The sequence below is a fragment of the Colius striatus genome, chromosome 5 (genome assembly GCF_028858725.1).
Source record: "Colius striatus isolate bColStr4 chromosome 5, bColStr4.1.hap1, whole genome shotgun sequence".
NCBI classification, from domain to species: domain Eukaryota; kingdom Metazoa; phylum Chordata; class Aves; order Coliiformes; family Coliidae; genus Colius; species Colius striatus.
Genome location: NC_084763.1, coordinates 37,976,212 through 37,999,712, shown reverse-complemented (window position 1 = coordinate 37,999,712; position 23,501 = coordinate 37,976,212). Strand labels below are relative to the sequence as shown.

General features: G+C 48.0%; 1 protein-coding gene across 3 annotated transcripts; it reads right to left on the bottom strand.

The window, feature by feature from the left end:
• Positions 1-134: 134 nt before the first annotated feature.
• LOC104562326 (cryptochrome DASH-like) lies at positions 135-22,240 on the bottom strand. 3 transcript variants are annotated; one of them, XR_009818775.1, is made up of 17 exons: positions 22,091-22,240; positions 21,791-21,963; positions 19,716-19,809; positions 18,755-18,885; positions 17,847-17,995; positions 17,390-17,478; positions 15,350-15,423; positions 13,673-13,762; positions 11,021-11,100; positions 9,728-9,787; positions 8,531-8,688; positions 4,795-4,914; positions 3,368-3,544; positions 1,240-1,290; positions 1,081-1,124; positions 507-697; positions 135-315 (listed from the first exon to the last, which is right to left on the bottom strand). XR_009818775.1 is itself a non-coding variant. In XM_061996596.1 (16 exons), exons 1-16 carry the CDS (start codon positions 22,154-22,156, stop codon positions 637-639), a joined length of 1,617 nt encoding a protein of 538 aa, XP_061852580.1. In that variant the 5' UTR covers positions 22,157-22,240; the 3' UTR covers positions 135-636. The 3 variants fall into 3 exon arrangements, 2 of the variants coding, with proteins under 2 accessions (XP_061852580.1, XP_061852581.1); XM_061996596.1 differs by having other exon boundaries at positions 135-697; XM_061996597.1 differs by lacking the exons at positions 1,081-1,124; positions 1,240-1,290 and having other exon boundaries at positions 135-697.
• Between the last annotated feature and the right edge of the window lie 1,261 nt (positions 22,241-23,501).

Below are 23,501 nucleotides of genomic sequence, written 5' to 3'. Positions count from 1 at the left end.
TGCCCCCTCTGTCTTCTCTTTTCTGGGCTAAGCAGCCTCAGGTCCTGCAGCCTTTCTTGACTCTGTCTATGGATCTCTCTGGAAATGGGAAAGAGAAAATATTCCAGTAGCAAAACTTTTAATTGCACATCATGGGGTTGTTTTAAAGCTTTACAACATGAAAAATCAGCTTGCGAAAGTTCCCTAGAAAGTTACCTGCCACGTAAAGCGGCTGCTCCAGTTTGTAAAGAGGTAGAAATTCAGCTGTAAGCACCAGTGCAAAGCAAGGCACACCTCCAAACAGATTTTGGTTAATGAGTGTTAGTGAAGCGGCCCCTTTCAACCACAGGAGGAATGAGATAAGAGGAATATGCTGTAGGTGCGGGTGGGACCCTGTGCGCTGAAGGGCAACCAACAGCCTGGGAGCCCCTTGCAGCGAGGTGAAAACCCAGGGTCAGACTGCCGTGGTCACAGCCCCAAAACGCTCCGCTCCAGACCCCAGGAGCACGGCGTTATGGGGTTGTTACCTTGGTTGTTACACGTGGGCCCTTGGCGTGATTCAAGGAGACTGACCATTGTCTCTGCCCAGCACTGCTGCAGCGTTTGCCCGCATGGCCTCCCTCCCTCACGCAAGCTTCTTGCTGGAGAAGTAAAAGTCTATCCCTCTCTGTTTGCGCTGCACAGGCGTGTGCGTGGCTCCTCTCCTGCTTCTTTCCCGCTGCAAAGGAAAAGTGATGAGAGAGGGATTTACTGGTGCTGCAGGGTGGATCCCCTCAGAGAGCAGACGTGACATGCGGAAAACGTGGTCATGGCACTTTACTCCCCATAGTGGTTTTGCCTGGGCCAGGTTTTGGTAGCAGGGAGTGGGGGGAACTACAGGGGTGACTTTTTTAAAGAAAAAACTGCCAGAAGCTTCCCCTGTAGCTGAAAGGGCCAGTCGCAGTCAGCTCAGAGATGGACCTGCCGCTGACCTTTCTTAGGAGGAGGTGGGGAGGACAAATGGGGGACGACCAAAAAGCCCTATTTCAATAGAGAACCATCAGTTACATCTATTTCGTTCTCCTTTCCAGCTCCACCATCACTAACCCCAGCCAGCCTTACCAAGCACTTTCCTTCCACGTCCTTCTCCTCCAAGAACAGCAGCCCTGTCAGCAGATGCAAGTCTTGACATGCCACAGGATCCACATCTTAACCTGTCCCCATTTTAAAGGGCAGATCCATCCAAAAAAAACAAGTGCAAGGTCCAGTCCCTGTATTTACCAGACTTGCTGACTCCAGTTTGGATGCACTCAAGCATGGTAGGAGCTCCACCTCATGAACAAAGTAGAAACTGAGCATCAGTCTCATAGAGTGGCTTTGTCAAGACTGTTTTGTGACAGTCCTTAGCATGTGGTACCCTCAAACCGTGCTTGGACGAGGCTCTGGAAGGGCTTGTTGGCCCTGGCAAAAATAGTGCCGAGGAATACACTAACAATGTAACTGGATGACAGGAGGTTGGTAATTGGGCTTGTGCCTCAAGCCTAGTTAGTTTAGTAGGACAGACACAGCTAAATAACCCTAGCTGCACAGTCCCTGTGCAGAGCTGGACCTCTCTCTGCTTTGAGGTAACACTGAGGGGCTGAAGCATGTCAAAAGAAGGAAAAGACAGATGAAGGAAAAGCTGTGGATGTTGTCTACCTTGACTTTAGTAAGGTGTTTGACAGTGTTTCCCACAGCGTTCTCTTAGAGAAATTGGTTGTTATTGGCTTGGATGGGCACACACTTTCCTGGGTGAAAAACTGGTTAAATGGTCAGGTCCAAAGAGCTGTGGTCAATGGAGTTAAATCCAGTTAGCAACCAGTTACGAGTGGTGTCCCCCAGGGCTCAGTACTGGGGCCACTCCTGTTTAATATCTTTATCAATGATCTGAATGAGGGGATAGAGCGCACACTTAGTAAATTTGCAGATGACACCAAGCTGGGTGGAAGTGCTGATCTGCTTGAGGGTAGGGAAGCTTTATAAAGACATCTAGATATGCTGAATGGCTGGGCCAAGGCTAATGCCATGAGTTTCAATAAGGCTGAGTGCTGGGTCCTGCACTTGGGCCACAACAACCCCCAGCAGCGCTACAGGCTTGGGGAGGAGTGGCTAGAAAGCTGCCAGGCACAGAGGAACCTGGGAGTGTTGACTGACAGCTCGCTGAACATAAGCCAGCAGTGTGACCAGGTGGCCAAGAAGACCAAGGGCATTCTGGCCTGTGTCAGGAACAGTGTTGTCAGCAGGGGCAGGGAGGTGATCATTCCCCTGTACTCGGCTTTGGTGAGGCTGCACTTCCGATACTGTGTTCAGTTTTGCGCTCCTCTCTACAGGAAGGACATTGAGGTGCTGGAGAGGATCCAGAGGTGGGCTGCCAAGCTAGTAAAGGATTTGGAGCACATCTCATATAAGGAATGGCTGAGGGATCTGGGGCTGTTTAGCCTGGAGAAAAGAAGGGTCAGGGGAGACCTTGTCGCTCTCTACAACTACCTGAAAATACATTGTAGTGAGGCAGGGGTCAGTCTGTTCTCCCTAGTGACAAGCAATAGAACAAGAGGAAGTAGCCTCAAGTTGCACCAGGGGAGGTTCAGGCTGGATATGAGGAGGAATATCTTTACTGAAAGGGTTGTCAGGCATTGGAAAGGCTGCCCAGGGAGGTGCTGGAGTCACCGTCCCTGTTTAAGAGACAGGTGGATGTTGCACTTAGGAAAATGGTGTAGTAGTTGATAGGTCTGAGACAAAGGCTGGACTTAATGATCCCAAAGGTCTCTTGCAGCTGAAATGATTCTGTGATTCTAAGAGCAGTGGAGCTGGGAAAGGGGCTGGAGCACAAGTCTGATGAGGAGCAGCTGAGGAAGCTGGGGGTGTTCAGTCTGGAGGAGGCAGAAGGGAGACATGAGCACTCTCTGCAGCTCCGTAACAGGAGATTGTGGCCAGGGGGAGGTTGGACTGTGCTCCCAAGGTACAAGTGACAGACCAAGAGTAAACAGCCTCACGTTGCACCAGGGGAGGTTTAGATTGGAGATCGGGGAATATTTCTTCACTAAAAGGGTTGTCAGGCATTGGAATAGGCAGCCAACAGGCTGATGTGGTGGTCTCCATCCCTGGAGGTGTTCAAAAGCTGCAGATCTGGTGCCCAGGGACCTGGTTTAGTGGTGGCTGTGGCAGTGCTGGGGGAACAGTTGGACTTGATGAACTTAAAGGTCTTTTCCAACATAAACAATTCTGCAGTTCTGTGATTCTATCACCATGCATTAAAGCCTTTTTTTCATTTTGTACTTGGGAAAGAAGAGCAGAATTCACAGCCACTCCTACAGATGCAAAGCAGCTGCCCAGAGCCTTCCCACCCCATCCAAGCCTTCCCAGTACTCACGAGACGCTGGTTGATGTGTCGGCTCCACTCTGGGGCTGTCACCACTGGCTGGGGGTAAGTTTTACCCAGAGTTACTCCTGCCTGGGAGAGAGCAGCACTGTTCAGTGCCCAAGGGGCGTGGACATCTGCTCCCTTTATGCCCTGTAGTTCTGGGACCCACAGCCGGACATAATCCCCCTGCAAACAGAACCCACAGGACAGGATCCATTCAGTAACAATCTGTAAGTGCTTCCCAGCAAGAGTCTGTCTTAACATGAGAGAAAGCCTGATTTCCAGGTAAAGAAGCTGGTGTGCTACAGCATCATTTACCTCTGGCAAGTCTTAGCCCTTCCTGTTAAACCCTCTACCAAGAACTGGTGCCTAAACAGAGAGACACAGAGACAGGAGCGCCTCTCCCTGGCTCACTCTGCAGGCAGCAGAAGAAGACAGATGGGATTTTGGTCCAATTCAGATACCCTATTTAGGATGTAGTCCTAAAAAGTCCTTTTTTTTCTTTCCAGTCACTATGAAGGAATCTAGGGTGACCAGTTCAGCTGCACACCCACCTCTGAGAGGACCAGGGGTAACAGCTTCAAACTGAAAGAGGGGAGCTTCACATTAGATGTAAGGAAGAAGCTCTTCCATGTGAGGGTGGTGAGGTGCCCAGTTTGCCCAGAGAGGCTGTGGTTGTCCCATCCTTGGAAGTGTTCAAGCGAAAGTTGGTTGAGGCTTGGAGCAACCTGGTCTAGTGGAAGGTGTCCATACCCATGGCAGGGGGGTTGAAAAGAGATGATCTCTATGGTCCCTTCCCACCCAAACCATTCTGTGATTCTATCATTCTCTGTGCTTGGCAAGATGAACCCTGTCTGCCCCCAAACCTTCCATTAACTCTGCTGCTGTGCCCCCTACTAAGACTCATTTCTATTTCCTTGCCATTCCTAAGTCCTGCCAGCTACAGTTCTGAAAGGTGACACTGCAGCTTGTCAACACTGGCTAAGTACATGGAAAGGGCAATTTAACTGCTCCCACCACTTACAGAGGGTAGTCAGAGGAGTCACAGGTTTAATGTATTCCCCAGGACCTCCCGAGCAGTAGCTCCATCTCTTGGCACTTCTGAGTTCTCCAAGAAGCTGCTCTGTGCTCATGGAAATGAGTGTGTGAGATACTGATGGGCTATGGTGTTACCCAGAAAGAATGATGATGAAACACTAACCACAGCCCAAGGTAGGGTAGGGAGAGCATGCAGAGCACCAGCCTCCGAGGGGACAGCAGCAGATTGCAAACAGCGGATCTTCCTGCACCACAGTGAGGAACTTGCCCGACTTGTTGGCAGGGAGATCACTGAACTGGTTTTGCAGCAGTATCCACACAGCAGATTGATCTCTGTTCCCTGAAACTATCACATAAGCTTTGCTGCACATTGCATTGTAAGACAGCATAAGACTTACGTTGCCATCGTAATCCAGGCCTTGTTTAATCACGTTAAACTTCCTGTTGTCCCGTGGGTCGTTGCCAATACCAGCACTGTATAACCAGTTGCCATAATTGCTACAAACGTCATAATCCACCTTGAGAACAGAGGAAGAAAACAGCAAAAAGAGATGAATCTTCTCTCCCCACCCACCCCTTATCTCAAGGGGAGAACTCCTTGCAGTCTGGCCACACTGGGGTAGTTGGAGCTCTCCCATGTAGGTACAGCTATCTGGTTCAGAAGAGGACCACGCTACCAGCTTCCCAAGCTACCTCACTTCATTGTCCTTAGGTCAATGAGATAGGTAAAAGTCCAACCAAAGTCCCTCTCTTTCTCAGTTTCCTTTTTAAAAACAAATACTGCTCTTTCTGCCATCATTTGGCAGACTTCAAGCTTTCCAGTGCTCATATTCCAAGAAACAGTAGGCCAGTACATTTCAAAGAGAAAATTCCCCCTGACCAGTTACCCAGAGACCACAGACTAACCAAGTCACCTCTGCAGATCCTGTCAGAGTGAAGTCTAACTCAGACTGTATCGAATGACCACACAGAGTGTATAAAGATGCAATATATGGACACTGCAGGTTTTTTTCCTGCTATACTTGACCTTCATTGCACCATAAGCCTCTACTCACAGGGACTTGGCAGAGAGGTGCCTTACTACAGGAAACTCTAGAGCTGTAGTGATGTATTCAGTAGGTTGCACGTCATCAAGTTTATTCTACATCTAAACAAAAAGCTCTCAAGGACGCTTATGTAAAATGGGAGTGAGGCTCCTCAAACAGGAACAAATGAGAGCAGAATATGGTCTACAGCTGGACAGGGTGGTTTAAATCCAACATCAGAAGCTTTTCAGTTGTAAGACAATTCAAACCTAGCTGAGGAGGGAAGTGGCACAGATGGCAAACAGGGTGTGGGATCTCTGAGCATTCTTGGGAGGGGTGTCCACATTGTGAAAGCCCAGCATGGGCACCTGCGGCAGTTTGCAAAGTCACTCAGCAGGTTTGGTGCTGTTCTCCCCTCACTGCAGCCACAGCACCAGCCAGTGCATACAGGGATACTTCCAAAATCTCAGCCACTCCTTAAAGCAGGGAGCTTGCTGCCTACAGATGGCAGAAGGCACAGGGGAGTGGGCTCTGCCAGTGCCCTTCCGCTTCCTCTGTAAAGCCAGGCAGGGGCTGGGCTCGGGGGGATCCAGGGCAGCTGCACTCGCTGTGCACCAGCTCCCCCTTCCCAGACCGCTTCCGCCAGTTGGGCGATGAGGGGGAAGAGAGATGCCATTGGAAGCCTGATTGTGCAATTAACATGCAGGAAAGCATGTGTGGGAGGTGAGGGCAGATCCATGGGGGACTGGAGGAGGCAATCTCATTTCCCCCTCAGCCTTGCCCCTTCCTGGCATTCTGTTCTGTTTGTTTCTCTCCCTTTCCTTGGGGCCTGACCCTGTGAATGCACAGCTGACATGTTCTCTGTTCGGAACACCAGAGGTCTCTGGCCCTTCCTTTGCTAGATGTATCAGAGATTAAATATTGCATTGCTTCCCCTTTCTGTAGGCAAGTGAGACCAGTTTTGATCCTGTAGTGACCTCTACCATTCTATAGCTGTATCTTCCCCATCAAACTGAGGTCTCCCATATATTACTCTGGAGCTGTCTAGCAATATATCACTGTGACACAAGCTGACAGAGGGGCAGAGAAACAAAATGATCAGCCTGTGCCACTAGCCCACGGTGGCAGTCAGCATCTGGGGCTTCCCGAGATGAAAGGGTTATGGCAGAGTGCTAAATCCTGCTTCCAATAAGGCTGGTAACATTCATGCCCTTTGAATAAAGGTAAGTAACTGAGAGAGTGTCTTTCTAGTGTGAGACCTTCCAGGTCCTCCTCACTTGAGGAATAGGACCTGGAATCTTCTGTGGCCCTCTCTGAGTGCAAAGTGAAACAAGCTCCTATCTGAGGAGGGCAAGGCTGGCAGCCCCTCAGAGTAAAGCCTCATTTCCTGACTCCCAACCCACTCAGCTGGTGACTTTGAGTACAAGGCTTGCCTGTATGTGATGCAAGCTGCCCTCTCTGTGAAATGAAGCCACCTTTGTAACTGCTTTGAAAGCCACAGCTGATAAGACACCATCAAAAGTCAGATTGTACAAAACATTCAGAACAGACCTAGTGGTTTACTGTGCAGGACAGGCATGCACAGATGTGTTTGTGCATCTGCCTGTGCTGTACCATCCTTCTGGAGGGCCGCTGTGTGTCATAAACAATGCACTCAGGCTACAGGAACTAAATCATCCTTGCTGAAATGCAGTTCCTGTTTGGCAAGTCACTGCTATGAAGCTTAGGGCACACAGGGATCAGCTGTCTTCTACAACCCACTGAAACTGCAAAAGAAATGCACTCAAGGTAATATTTTCCATCCCAAATTCCAGCCAAGATATGAAGGATGAGGCCACTACATTCCTAATACAAGTTTTCTGGTGCCATGTGCTGAGGCCTCTCACTCGTATCTGGAAAAGCATCAGTGCCTGGAGCTGCCAACACCACTTTTCCTGCACAAGTTCTGCACTGTGTTACTGTGCAAGCCCATCACTGCTCACAACACTGGTGTGAGTCACAGCACTGGGAACAGCACCCAGATATTCATGTAGACCTCCACAGCCAAAGTCATACCAGAAACCAGCTCCAAGGAAGCTCAAAAAATCCAAAATTACATTGACAAAAAGGCTTTTTTCCTTGCAGGTAATGGTGAGGTGACTGAGCTTTCTCTGTAGCTCCAGCCATCCTAGGAAGCAGAGTTTCCTGATTACCCATATCCTCTTGCATCCCACAGATAAGATATTTAATGTCAGGCTGACATCAGTACTTGGTGTTTTTCAGTCTGTACTGTTGAGTCTGATGAAGAACAAAAGCAGATTTCTCTCCACAGCATCAGTTTTCCCTGCTCAGCACGGTCCTACCAGCAGCATCTCCATCAGTATCACTAGAGGTAATGGCAACCAAGCAAAGACACACACAGGGCTGCACCCTGGGGACTTCGCATGTGTTCAAACCTTCCTGGGAAGATGCTATGGGGCCTGAGGTCAGAGAAGCAACCCAGCTATTTAACTGAGCTTGTATGTCTGCTGATTGGCATATGAGAAACAAAGTGGTGCTCCAGTTGGCAGGAAGGCCTGTGACTCACCTGAGTGAAGAAGGATGCCTCCAGCCAGGGCAGAGCTCTCTGGAAGCTGCTCCAGCTATTGTCCATACTCTGGAGTAGATGGCTTCCCTGCCCACAGCCAGCAATGCAAGGATGCTGTGCCAACACTGGCTTTGGTGGCCACAACACATTTCTTTTCATGTTCTGTTTCTGAGCACTCCTTCTCCTCCTCCCCAGCCTCTGAGGTAAGCAAATCGGAGCATTGCTAACATCATTTGTGTTGGAAAGTTTCCTCAAGCATGACAGATCTCTGGCTAAAACCAGACATGGAGGATCAAGACTATCATTGAGAACTTCCTAGTGATGTCTTGGTTGATGGCACCTTCACTGTGGCAAAACTCCATTTTCTCACTTGAGCGTTGGGAAGTATCTACCATAGAAGCAGTGCACACATGTACTTCTATTGGTCTGAAAAGTCACTGGTAACCTTCCACCTCCTTCCTAATAAGGCAAAGCTATCCTCCTGTCTGCCACTCAGGGCGGAGAGCACAAACAACTCCAGATACACAAAGGGTTGAGTCTTACCAGCAGGTATTCGAACCATTCTGCCCCCATCCTCCAGTCCAGACCCAGGTCCTTGGTGAGAAAGCTGGCGACGTTCTGCCGTCCTCTGTTAGATATGAAGCCTGTGGCAGCCAGCTCTCGCATGTTGGCGTCGACAAAAGGAACGCCTGTTTTGCCCTCTGCAGAGACAAAACCCAGTGCTGAGAGGCGATGGCATTTTTGGGACACTTATGCATTCACAGCCATCCAAGCAGGTAAGGCAGTGGCAGTGTACAGTACAGCAGGGAGAGATTTCAGTGAGGTTTAGCTGGTATGCAGCCACCGAGATCCACTGGATATCAAATGGGAAATTATTCTGACAATTAAAATTAGGAGAATATTTGGCAAGAAAAAAAACAAGCAATGAAGTATGGAAAAATCTCAGTCTGGAAAAACAATGAATTGAGTGGATTGCAGGGAACTCTGCAGAGCAAAATGAATATACACACAATAGTGAGAGGGGCCAAGAAGATAAAGATTCATGACAGGTGACTAATAACAGAGAGGAGTGTATTGGATGAGTCCCCGTGGGCTAGTACCTGAAAGGCATTGTCCATTAAGGAAAATATTTGCACAAATGGACACACCTGGCATTAATGTGAAGGAAGATACATAGGTGTGTATTTCATTGGTTCTGTTACTTTAATCTCTAATTCCCTCCAAACTTGAATTTGAGATATTGGTATGATGACAAAAGTTATAAAAGCAAGTATATTAAAAGGCTGTGGCATAACAAAAGATGTGATGTATTTCAAGGATGTTTTAACCTTCTAACCAAAACCAATTGTAAGAACAATTTAGCACTGATATGAAGGGCTAGTCAGCCTCTGTGTGACTGAGCCAGAACGGACCAACAGGTCATACCTTTCCACCTGGGCAGGAAAATCTAACTGCAGTGGGTCTCACAAAGCATGTAGCAGGCAGAGCCAGCTTGGCTGTCCATGGTACCCCCTGCGCCTGCTCTGGCATGGTGCATGGTCTCAGAAGGGAAGGCACGTATCTGCCCTCACACCAAACCGAGGGATGGGCACCTTGTTTGGTGGCATCAGTGCAAATGACAGGGCCTAGTCAGGCGGATTGTTCCCCTGCATAAAGCAGAGTTGGCATGAGGGCACAAGTTAGCATGCAGACACATGGGCACAGAAAGCACAATGAGCCAAACCTGCTGTTTCTACTGACCTTTCCAACAGTCAAAGAGCTGAAGGTCCTTCTTCCAGGGCATCTCCTTACTTTGAAGCCCTACCGAGGGAAAAAATAAACTGCTAATGAAAACAAATGATGACACAGGCAGCATTAATAAAACAGTGACAGCCAGAGACACCTTGGTTGTCATCAGATGTTAGGCTGTAGGTAGCCCTCTCAGGGGTATTACAAACAAGCCACCTTCCTTCTGCAAAGGTTTAGAGATGATCTATTCCTCAAGTGTTGCAAAGGGGCATCTTGTGCACACAGAGGATGCTCGAGCCCTAACAGATTCTGATTGTTTGTTTTGTTGGTGTTTGCACATGTTTTTTTAATTAAATGTCCTCTGACCCAAGCTAGTGGGTTTTTTGTTCAATTTTACTCCAGGGCAATGTTTATGTGAAATCTGTTTCTGCAGTAGATACTAAACCCATCCTTACCTGGCAGAAGCCCCAGTAACACTTTGCAGTGGGATGGGAAGAGATAGGAAGGTGTGATTTTACATTTGCATTTACTTTAATGGAAATTAAAGCTCAGCTCTAGCTCCAGACATCTAAGGTTAGGCCCACCACTGGCATCCAGAGCCATTTGAGATGCTGTAGAACATTTAAAAGTCATATGGGCCTGGCAGAGGTGACACAGGTTCCTCTGCAGCCACAGCTGCATGCCTGGGGCATCTAAACCGGTGCTGTATGCTTGGATGTGGGCAGCTACATCACAGGTAGAAGGGCTCTCCCAACACAGGCATCAGCTGCAACATTTCCTGACTATATGACCCGTGTATTTGGTGTTGCACCAAGAGTTCAGACACCCATTTCATGCGAAGACACTTGCACTTAAGTCACTGTATCTAGAGCCAAATCTCATTCTGATTCCTGTGGTGTGCAAGGCAGAAAGAGTGTGTGGTTTCTTGGGAGTCACACTGCTGGGTCAGTTGCTACTGTCCCAGATTCTGTGGTGAACCTGGGCAAGTCTGAAGCCTGGATTCTGTCCAGAGGTGGAGCATCTTTACTTTACTTTTATTGTGGTGCTGTTTCCCACTGACATGTTGTAATAACACTCCACATATCTAATCAGAATTGGGACAAAAGTCTCAGAGTCTACAGTGTCCAGCATCATGGTGTTGAGGCATTTGTGTGCTAACAGTAAGTCCTCAGCAACATCCCAGGGTGGTAACACAAGTGCTATGAGAAGAACATTTGTAAAACAGAAGGCCAATAGCTGCTTCTCTTTACTTTCTTTGTCATAACACTGTACATTTCCTCTCCAAACAGGGTGATCCATACATACCTCCTAATGAAAAAATCCTTCTGCCATACTTCAGGGCCACAAATCGGAAGTAATCCCGCCACAACAGTTCAAACAAGACCCTAAAACACAAAGCCATGTCTTTATTTCACTGTGGGTCAGCTAAAATGACTGCATTGATTTTGCTTCCGCGGCACCTATCATTAACACCGATGAGGTTTATGAATAATAAGCAATTTCATGCACCTTGATAGCAGTTCTTGCCCCAAGCCTACTTATCTAGCTTTCACCTGGGTGACTACAGTGAAAGCAAATCTTGCATGAATCACTTGGGAAGCTTTTCTTAATTTGAACACAAGAGGAGCATTTCAGGAAACCTGCTTCTCATCTGTCCCTCCTGGGATGTAATCCTCTAAAGAGCAGGGTGAGGACCTGATTCAGCTTCACGCTTCCTCATGAGCAAGTATGTCAGCACATTCCTGCGAGCTTTGCCTTGACTTAAGCAATAACTTTGTAAGGGACTTAAAGGCAGGTGCTGGGGTCTGCAGAAAACAGCCACTTTTGAGTAAAAAGGTATGCATAAAAAAGAGCTTCTTATAAAGTGATGTGACTTCAGCCTTGGAAACCTGCTTCATCTCTCTACTAGATCAGAAATATTCTGCTCAGCTGATGTTTAGCCTTAAAAGATCTTTCTGGAAAACATTATTACAAAACAGGACACTGTCATAGAATCACAGAATGATAGGGGTTGGAAGGGACCTTTAGAGATCATCTAGTCCAACCCCCCCTGTAGAAGCAGAGTCACCTAGATCAGGTCACACAGGAACATGTTCAGGTGGGTCTTGAAGACCTCCAAGGAAGGAGACTCCACAACCCCTCTGGGTAGCCTGTGCCACTGCTCCCTCACCCTCACAGTGAAATAGTTTTTTCTTATGTTTAAGTGGAACCTTTTGTGTTCCAGCTTCATCTCATTACCTCTATCCTGTTGCTAGATACAATAGAAAAAAGAGATGTCCCAACCTCCTGACACCCATCCTTTAGATATTTATAAATGTCAATAAGATCTCCCCTCAGTCTCCTCTTCTCCAGCTAAACAGCCCCAGTTCCTGCAGCCTTTCCTTGTATGAAAGATGTTCCAGACCCCTGATCATCTTGCTGGCCCTGTGCTGGACTCTCTCCAGCACTTCCCTGTCCCTCTTGAGCTGAGGAGCCCAGAACTGGACACAGGACTCCAGATGAGGCCTCAGCAGGGCAGAGTAGAGGGGGAGCAGAACCTCCCTTGACCTACTGCTCACACTCTTCTTGATGCATCCCAGGATGCCATTGGCCTTCTTAGCCACGAGGGCACATTGCTGGCTCATGGTTAGTTTATTATCAATCAGGACTCCCAGGTCTCTCTCTGCAGAGCTGCTCTCCAGCAGGTTGACCCCCAGCCTGTACTGGTGCATGGGGTTGTTCCTTCCCAGATGCAGGACTCTGCACTTGTCCTTGTTGAACCTCATGAGGTTCCTAGTGTCAGGGTCTTGAGGTTCAATCAGTCCCTTATGTGCAATCACCACAATGTGTAGTGCACTGTACAACTGACTGCAGCACCTGGGAGCTTGACAGCTTCTTTTTAATAATTATTTGTCACTTTAAAATGCCCAGAACACCCTGGCACCTCGGCTGCAGGCTGGCTGGCTGGCGATTAGACCAAAAAACAGGAGTCTGTTCAGTTTTAAAAATCTTTCCTCCATCTTCAAAGGAAAAAAAACCAACATAGACTTCAACAGGCAAAAGGATTATTTTACGCGTGTCATTTGAATTTTAATGAAATTCAGTGTTTTGGTCAGAATTGTTGGCAATGCTTAGCTGTTCTTCACCAACCACTGCACTGTTTTGACATGTTGCAAATGTAACAAACTAATACAAAAGTACGAAAGCATAGTTTTAGTTTGCATGGACTTTCTGGTTTGGGTTTCTTTCCCATCCAGGTCTAGCGTTAGGCCAGGCTCTAACATGAACCTTCTTCTCCATACCAGGCTCTCATTCACAGAGTCTGGGCAGCCCAGCAAGCTCAAGGCCAGCCCAGGGATGGATATACTGACCTCAGATCTCCCCTAGACTCCTTGAGGACAACTGTGAGGAAGGGCATGGGTGACCAGGTAGGACATCTTAAGCCCCCTTCCTATGGTGTGACCACGGCCAGGCAGCTAAGCAAGCCCAGGGCCATTTGCTGGGCAGTGTGTGGCCAAAGGTCCTTCTGACACCATGTGATTTGTACAGGCTGCACAGCCCCTGAGCCTTTTGGCTGAAACCCTACTCACAGCCTTGATGTGAGAAAGGCTCTGGCTTTTTTTTTTTTTTTGTAAATCATTCTTCTTCATTCTCCTCTAGCTCATAATAACAATATAGAGAGGGATGGTGGTGATTTACAGAGATCATTTTTAGAAATCATAACCTCCAATTTCCCAGCAATAATAATGACAACTAGCATTAATAATCTTTACATATAAAGTGCCTAAACTCTCTGGATGTCAAAGGCAAACTAATAAATGCATACCAAAAGAGAACTGCAATGCAACCCAGAGGAACAGGACAGCAAACACAGGCAAAACAAACATTAAGAAAGTTAACAAATCATTCTCTCCTATGTGTGAGATGCTGGTTTCCTTTTCAGAGAAAACAAGCCACGCTGACCACGCAAGGACATACCAGTACGTGCTCTCATTTGCTGTTCTCTCTTTTTCATACTTCTGGATCTGCTTATAGATGTATCGAGGTGAAATGCAGCCCAGTGCCAGCCTGAAAGGAGAAGAAAGCTGTCCTGAAGGCAGTGGAGGACTGATAGTGGAGGGAGTGGAGGGGCACTTTGGTGTCACAGCCACTGCCTGTAAACTTTGCTCAGTTTGCAGTTGTGCCACTAACTTCCCAAAGGCAAGTTGCATGACTTTTTTGCAACTCTGCAATCTCAGAATAAAAATTTCCCTTCTTCACAGAATTACAGGAGTCTCTAACCTACTGAGAAAAAAGACTTTGATCAGCTAGTGACTTAGTGCACCAATGACAAACCCAGAAATGGATCTCAAATGTCAACCTCTGCATCATCTTCCTGCCTTTGTAATATACAAAGCTATTTACCATATGCCCAGGGCTCCTATACCTTTAGAACCTCGGTGTTTCATTTGAGCAACCACAGAAGGCAAGTGACTTGCTGAAAATATCAAGCAGGGTAGGCAAACTAGGGAATGAAACCCAGTTCTGGCATTTCAACCCACTGGGCTCCTTACGTTTATTCCAAACCAGTACTGTGCAAGATAGGAAAGAACTTGTAGACTCCAACTCCAGAGTAAAGGGTGATAAGGAAAAATTTTTACCTTGGTTTTCCTAGAAATGTCTTTCACTGCAATTTCTCACTAGGGCTCATGGAAACATTTGATGTTCTGATGCAGGAAGAAAAGGCCTGAAGAGCTTTTCTTTACTTATTGAACAGCCCTAACACTTAGAAATAGCCAATATGAGATATGAGTGACTGGCTGCAATCTGAACCACTGTAATTTTGATTATTTGAGAAGGGAACACTTTGGGGCAGGCGGATCAGGTTGGAATTGGCTGCTCTGGCCAAACAGGCAGCTTGGAAAAACTTGAGTGGAGGCCAGCAGAAGACGTTTGGCAGTGCCAATGGTCCTGAGATCCCAGTGCCACCAGGTGGAGCCAACCGCTGAAGCACAATACCGGCTGAAAAAGAAATCCTGACCTCGAGCAGCCTCAAAAAAATGCTTTATCTTGCAATTCTGTCAGAAAATGATGCTTTTGGCACAAGGCTGAACTGGGTTCTGCTGTTACAGCTGCAGTCAGGAATTAACTCTGCTCCTCCAAGCACCAAACTAAGACTTCTGATTAGAAGTCGTCATTTTTACTCAAACGAGATCCTTTTGCAATAAGAATAATCAGAAGTGTCTCTTCACCACACATAAAAAAGGAGGTGAGGTAACTTGCTCCATAGTATTCAGCAAACCAGGGGCTGACTGGGTTCTGCTACAGCCCTATCGTCACTCTGAAGCTACCTGGCTGCTCTCAGCCACCCCAGATACACAAACCAGCACAAAGCCAAAGACCAGTGCTGTGTCTACCCAGTGCCCTGCCCACATTGCTGCTCCCAGCACACTGGGACAGTATTGCTACATTTCAGTAATCTCTAATTGCAGGAACATTCCCAGGGAACTGCTGCCTGGAAGCAAAACAAAGACCACCCCTGAGTCTCCTCCAACAAAAAGGGCAAGGGAATCAATCACACCTAGGTGCCTACCCAAACCCAGTGTGCACTCAGCAGACAGGTAACATCAGTTTGGGCACAGAAGGAACTTCTACTCTCACAACAAAAATCTTTACCATGGTGCAAATTTAGTTGAGTAATCCATTCCCACCAGTCCATTCCGAGTCTCCTTGTAAGATGTAACCAGGTTCTGTGCAAACAAAGAACAGAAAATGTTAGTACTTTATGTGAAAACTGCTAAATGGGTTTTTTTTCATAATGGAATCTGAAAGGGCTGGGCTCCCTTTCAATGGCTGCCTGCAAGGATTACAAAGCTGCCAAATTCTGCCTCCAGTGCACAGGAATTAACCAGGCCAGCAGTTTTCATTACAGCTCTGGGATGCATGTCACAGGCTATGCTCCCTGCTTCAGCCTTTAGCATGTTTCTTTCTACAAGCACCATGATCCTGGTAGTGCTGCTCCCTGCCCACAACTGCCTGCCTCCGGATCAATAACCCACTGACAAGCCACCAGTGGGCCTGGCAGCCTGTTTCCTTGTCCATGTGCCTGCTTGCTTGGCTTTGAGAGCCACAGTGACTGACAGTACCCAACATTCAGCCACAGGAATCCCAATCACTGTTATTTCTGGGCCACTCACATTTACAGCAGGGTGCTCTTCCATTTTCTGAGCACTCCTGTGGCAATGCAGAGGACAGAGAAGCCTGATCTCTCCTTGATCCCCTTTGCTGCACAGGTGACAATTGCTAAAAGGCTGTTGTAGCTCACTGGGGAAGACCAATGTTTTCCAGCACTGACTGGAAATGCTTAACCAAGTGTAGAAGCTCTGCATGTTTGTACTAGTTTTGGCTGGGAGAGCTCATTTTCTTTACAGTAGCTAGTATGGGACTATGTTTTGGATTTGTGATAAAAACAGTGTTGATAATGCAAAGATGTTTTGGTTATTGCTGAGCAGTGCTTACACAGAATCAAAGCCTTCCTCTGCCTTTTACCCCATACCACCAGTAAGTAGGCACAGGAAGTTAAAAGGAATTATTCATAACCTGCTGACCCCAACTGACCCAAGGGATATCCCACACCATATGACATGTTGCTAAGTAATAAAAGCTGGGGAATAAGGAGGAAAGGGAGGACATTCAGAGTGATGGCATTTGTCTTCCCACATAACCATTAGGCATGATGGAGCCCTGCTTTCCAGGGGATGGCTGAACACCTGCCTGCCCAGGGGAAGTGGAAATGGAATTCCTTGTTTTGTTTTGCTTGTGAGCATGGATTTTGCTTTCCCTGTTAAACTGTCTTTATCTCAAACCACAAGTTTTCTCACTTTTACCTTTCCAATTCTCTCCCCGTCCCACTGGCTGCCAGGGACTGTGCTGCCTGCTGGGGTTAAACCACCATGACGTTCCTCATCAAGAAGGGAACGCAGGGACTTCAGCAGCACAGCCGAAATAACCTATCTCATCTGGAGAGATGCTGTCTCCTTCACCCACAAAGCTGCATAGGGTCTGAGGATGCTGGAAATCAGCACACTGGCTTCATCTAAATTCACATAAGGCAAATTTAAGGCAGTTCCTCAAACTGGACCAGGAAAAAAGTTCAAAACTAGCCAGGATACAGAGACAAAATGCAGCGTGCAGCAGCTTCACTACACCAAGCGAGGGAGCAAGAAGTAGCTGTTAATTACTGGCTGCAAGTTTTTAAATCAGACTTCTAGGAACCTCCTGCTATTTTTAATTACAGGGAAGAAACCCAGGTTAGTTGCTCTTCGCAACTGCAGCCCTTAAGGCTATTTTTTCCTCTCTTCCAGAATGGAGGAACTACATTGCTGGTGATGTGGGACAGAAGAGTAAAAAGGGCAAATCAAGGTAAGGGAGGTAAAATCTTTTCCCAATTCCCCAAAGTTGATGGGAAAAAAGACTGCAGAGGGATGGCCACTCAACTAGGTTCCTAAGTGTTTGGCTTACATTCCCAGTTCCCGGTTGACTTCTTTTGGATTTAGTTTGCCTCTCTGAAAAACTGAAATAATGCTAATTCCTTCCTTTGTAAAGTGTTATATAGGAGCTAAGGGAATTCTATTAGGAAGTGAAACTGCAGCCTCATGCACTTGCACAGCCATATGTACCAGGGGGAAGATGTAGACAAGGAAATGTAAGAGTTACCGTGTCCCAGAAATAATACTGCAGTCTCATTAAAGCCTGGGTCTCTCCTCCACTGCAGGGAAAGGCTGTTCGTGGCTCAGCCACAGGATCTGCCACAGAAGACACCATCACCATGTTACCCCCTTGGAAAGCATCTCAGGGAGCTTAAAATCTTGGGACATTCAGCAGTAGGGATATCTGCTTTGGGTACATAGAAGATTGTGCTCTGGACTTCCTTTAAAACAAGGCCCCCAGCAAACGTATGAAAAATTACTGATTAAGAGGATGTTTTCTACCCAGCTGCAGGGCAGCTCTGCCACACAGGGAAGGTAACTTCATTTGCAGTGGGAGTGAACAGAGGCTTAGTTACAGTCTGAACGGCAACCACTGCCTTTGGGAGGCCTCCATGTTTTGATTCTCGGTAAGACATCTCCCAGTAGGAGTTCAAGGGAGCAACTGCCAAACCATGTTTTCTCACCCTTCTGTCCCAAATCCTCAATTGTAGGGATAGGCCCTTCTTCCACCCCTGGAGTCAGGGGCTTTAGCTGCTCTGCCAGCTGCAGGGTTGGCCGGACCTTCGCCTCCGATTCCACTGCTTTTCGGAAATGGGTGAAGACATCAGGCAACCTACACAGGTTACAGCCAATCAGATCTCTGCAGGATGGCTACCATGGCCCCCCTTGCCGTTGTGACTCATGTTTGCACATCTGGCACATGCCCTTGGGGCTAGCAGACATCACCCAGTTTCTGCTTCTGATGCCTTTTCAATTTCTGGTGCCTTTTCAATTTAAGGTGAGTCCTGATGGGGCAAGCCATGACAGATTTATCTCACCCAGTTCCTGATTACCCACAAGGCTAAGATCAATGTAAAAACATGCAATCTCTTGCTGCCTTCTCAATGCAGAGAAACAGGCATTTTTTAATAGCCTGACTCTTCTGTCCTTTTCTTTGGGTATCATGAATCACTCAACTCCATCAGCTCACTCCTCTAGTGACTATTGAGGGACTCATGAAAAGTCCACATGCAAAGGGCTACTGTCATAGGCAGCTGCATTTAGCCAGATGGAACAATCCAGTCCACCGTCACAAGGACTCAGGGCACTGCAGAGTGACTTTCCAGACCCTGCTAGTGGGAGGGCAAAGACAAATCAGTTCCTCAATAAATGGTCAAACCAACCCCTCAGCTTTATGGATATTGAAGTGTAAAATCCTATCAGTTAGAGAGGGATGAACGTGCCCTTCCCCTTGATGTGTATGAATGTAACAGCACCATTCCATAAATGCAGATGGACTAACAGGTCTCCTCCCTGTGGGACCAAATGACCAAGACCCCCCCTGAGTGAGAAACAAATGGGATGGAAGAGGAGTGAATCTGGGACACCCAACCTGGCAATGGGCCTGAAGGGAAGGTCATCCCGATGATACAGCGTGGATGCCCAGAACGTGTGAACCTTCACCCTGTGCTGACTGCACACCTGGCACAGCCCCTTTTCCACATCCAGCTCCTCCTGCGTGGCCTAGGGAGGACAAAATGCATTGAGGTCACAAAGGCATGGCCTCAGCTTCACAGGCACATAGACCCTGGTCTTGCCCTCCTCCTTCATCCCCACATTTAGCTTCACTCCTCTATAGAGAGAGGTGCACACAGACAATCTCCGAATATATTCCTCTGTCAAACCCAACAACAACCCACCCTCCATTAGTAGTGCTAAGGCCAGAATAGGGAAATCCTTGATGCTGCAGATTTTTTTCAGTTTGCATGGACTAAAAAGGTGACTGGTCAAATCTATGTAAAAGAAATCCACTGAGGATTATTGAATATCAGGACAGAATTCCTGTTTCAACAAGTCTTTGAGGCATCAATTCTTAAAAGCTAGGAAAGTATTCAGGGGAAGTAGGATTTCATCCTTCACCAGATTCATCTTTCATTCTTCAATGCACCAGGTGAGCAACTGCCTAAATATGGGTGCTCTCAACTCACCATGGGCCTTTCCTACGCTGAATACAGTATACCCCCTGGCAGCTAGCTCCCTGTGCAAGGAAGGCACGAGGAAAAGGCAGCTTGATGCAAACAGGAGGAGAAATTGACTCAGCTGTCCTAAAATGCTAGTTGCCAGAAACTTCTCTTCCTCAAGACACACCACTTGAAGTGATCAATCACAAACAGCTACCGTCATTCAGCAAGGACTCCCACTCAGACATGGACACCATCCAAGAGCTAGCCAGTTTCCCCAAGGTTAACAATACCACCCACAAGAAAGGCTCTGAACACACAGGGGCTGTATCATCACTTGGTTTCACAACCTCGTTTTATCTTTTAACAGTGTCACTCAAATGTTTCCCTTACCTCTTCATGGAAAGCCACAGCGCTGACAGAGCCCAACTGAGTAATCAGATCATAGACCACATCTTCTGGCTTCCCCTTCCTCACAACCAAGGTACTGCAAACACAAAATGTTGGCCTGAATTAGGTTTGATGTTGCTGTTATTTATGTGTACAAAAGGCCCTAGTCCTGGCCCAGGCTCCCATGGATTAGTTCTGAAGAGAGCACAGGCAGCATATGGAGGCAGACAGACAGGATTTGACTCACCTATATTCTTTTTAGGACCCACTAAAAACAGTTTGTAAGCCTCTGGGGCTGAGTTTCTGTCAAACACATTTCTACCACCATGGATGACTTAGAAAGGATGACTGGGCAGAAAGCCAGGCTGTTACCTAAAAGTAAATCTGTCAGATCTGTTCATCCTCACACACTAAGGCTGAGATACTCAGGGCATAAGACCAAAAGAGAAGCTGTGGTGAGAAAGTTGGTCAAGGTGGGTGTGAAGAGTCTCATACATGACTGTCCTTCTTCCTGTCCAACACACACACTTGCATACACACACAGCCCTCTCTACCTCTGTGTCATCTAACAGAAACCTGTGCTGGAGAATTTCTTGCTGTATAATACAATGACTTTGCCAGAACAGTTTTAAGCATAACTGAAAAGTTTCTTCAAAGATGGACTGGGTCTGAAGAAGGCAGGAGCAAGGGGTGCTGCTGAGAGAGCTGTTGCTTTTACTGCCCACAACAAAGCAGTCACATCACAGATCAGACACAGAGGAGATTCCTGTCTACCACTGCATTAAGAAGATACTTCATGGTTGTGGACATGCAGTCTAGATCTGGTTCTTCACAACAAAACATCTCTCACTGCAGAAGACTAACCTATCAGACACTGACAACATCACAGCAGCATTGAAGTAGCTCTGAATCTGTTCACTGCAGGATGGGGGTGCAGTTATCCTCCGATCAGTTCTTTCAGTCTCCTATAACATTCACCATCTGCACTGTCCACACTGCACAGCAAACCTAGAGTCATTCTTGCTTCTCCTACCACTGTTAAACCACCCTGGGAGAAGGCAGGCCAGGTGACACAACTTGTGCTCATCAAAGCCAGACATTATCTGGTAAAGGGATTCTTCAGATCCTGGTGTATCCCAGTTAAGAGTTTATAAAGGCATAATGAAGGAAGAATCCCTGAAGACCCTCCTCCCAGAGTGTAGCCTACAAGAGATTGGATTTAGCAGGACAGGGCATGAACAAACTTAACACTTGGGTCTCACAAGCCAGCATCATGCATCTCAAGACCAACTCCTAGGTGTAAGAAACAAATTTTCTTGTGAATGACTCAGGTCAGACCCTGCAGTGAAGCACTTTTATTTAGCATTCTTGCAAGAGCAGGTGTCCTAGCTAGTAGGCACATGTGATGAATACAACATTCAGCTTTTTATTCCCTATTCTGCAAGGCCTTTCCCTTGTTTCCCCATTGAATAGGTATTCCAAGGTTTACAACTTATCCCAGGCACCCTCAGGGGATGTCTCACTCCTGTTTACAATCCTTATCTTAATCACCCATCCCCCTTTTGTCTATTCGTCCCCTTTTATAATGAGATTTCAAAATTGTCTGGTAGTTACTTAGAAATAAAAAGAAACCGATTTCAGTTGAGGTTCTTTTGTCTTAGTTTCCAAGACAAGCTTGGCTCCAAACTGCAAAAACATTTTCTACATAGGGAAAACTAACTAGGCACAAGGAAGGACATATGCCACAGTAGCTGGTAGGTCGCCTGCATGTCTCCAGCGTCAGGACTCTGGGCAGAGTGCTCAAGACTGACACCCATCTGTGGTATCAGAGTTCAAGAAAGCAAAATCCTGAATGAACACGGTTTGCATGGCTCTTTGCTCCCTTGTAGATGTCAAAACAGGTCATTTGAGCAGGGGCTATTTACGGGACCTTATTACATCTATCAGAAGGGCTGTGGCTCTTTGAAACGAGCCATCGTCAGAGCCCAAAATACCTCACATGATTTGACTCACAGCACAGACGTCTGAGAACACATAGGAAAATGAAAATGTGTTGTTTGCAGTGCTTCCTCGATTACCTTCCTTTCTTCTTGAGTGTTTCTCTTAGATCCTTCACGCTTTCCAGCAAAAACCTGAGCCGATGGGGCCCCGTCTTCGGGAACCCGTAGCAGTGGGTACCCACGTAGTGCCGCGGGTCGAAGCAGTACAGGGGAATAACGAAATCTGCGTTACTCTGAGCCCAGTGGAGCACCTAGAAACACAAAGTGAGCCACGGCAGCTCTCGGGGGGCGGATGCAGGGCGCACCTCTGCCCGGCCTACCTTAGCGCGATGTTACTGCAAAAAAATCCCACCCGAGGGGCCATCGGCCGGACCCTACCTGGTTATCGTGGGCGCGCAGGTCGCAGCGCAGCAGGCAGATGGCTGTCCTCGTCGTCCCCGCCATGGTGCTTCGCCGGGGCTAGTCCCACCTCAGCCGGCACGGCTCTGTCCTCCCTCAGATCAGGGCCCCCTCAGCCCACGCCGTTCCCGCCTCACCTCCCCACTTCGCTCTCAGCCCGCCCCGCTCCCGCCTCACCGCCCCGCTCCGCCCTCAGCCCGTCCCGCTTCCCCTCACCGCCTGCCCCGCTCCCGCCTCGCCGCCCCGCTCCGCCCTCAGCCCGTCCCGCTTCCCCTCACCGCCTGCCCCGCTCCCGCCTCGCCGCCCCGCTCCGCCCTCAGCCCGTCCCGCTTCCCCTCACCGCCTGCCCCGCTCCCGCCTCGCCGCCCCGCTCCGCCCTCAGCCCGTCCCGCTTCCCCTCACCGCCTGCCCCGCTCCCGCCTCGCCGCCCCGCTCCGCCCTCAGCCCGTCCCGCTTCCCCTCACCGCCTGCCCCGCTCCCGCCTCGCCGCCCCGCTCCCTGCTCCGCAGTCCCACAGTCCGCTCTAGGAGGGCGGCGGGGCGGGGAGCTGTGGGACGCACAGCTGTGTGGACACAGAGGAGGCGGGACAAGAGGCCCGTTTCCCTTGCTCTGAAGTCCCCGTGGCTTTCCATGATAGCCTCTCACCAGAGCCCTGCTGCAGCCAGTCACGTATATTGCCAAATTTGCGATTTTTTTCCTGAACCTCGATAATCTCTTTATCTTCACATAACAGCCACTGGGAACCATCTCACACGGAAGTGTGTTCCTGTCGTGCTGGGGTGCAGCCATGAGGAAACTGACCCTCTGCAAGAAGCACCACTCACCCAGCTCTGACAATATGAATTAGTGTATATCCTTTAAGTACCAAAGCTGCAATACGGCTGCACCCTTGCCCACTAGCACAAGAATCAGCTTTGCAGATAGCTTGCTGACCTGCTGCCTAACAAAGAACGAGCTGTAGATAAGCAATAATGTCTTTGATTCCCAGCACTGACAGTGGTGGGCTGAAGTGAAAAGCCGTACCTCATTCTATAGTTGCCATAAGTTGATGTTGGGCGCCAGCAATCACACATCCCTTACTCACTGAATTGTCCCTTGGGATTTTTTTTTCCCTCTATTCAACAGGTCTCATAATAGGAGGAAATGCAAAAAAAGACCCCAAACCTGCTTGGCTCAGAGATTTCCAGCCAGTTCCAGTTCCCCTTGTGTAACTCTACTGGTTCTACTGAGGTGGGAGAGGAGGAGGAAGGGGTTAACATGTTGCAGCAAGAAGTTGGTGATGATTGAGAATCCAGGTTTACAGAAATTAATTGCTGCAGCTCATTTAAGTACCTAAACTGCTGAAGTGGAGCTTTTGGTGAAGCCACGTGGCTCTTAAATGCTCACTGGA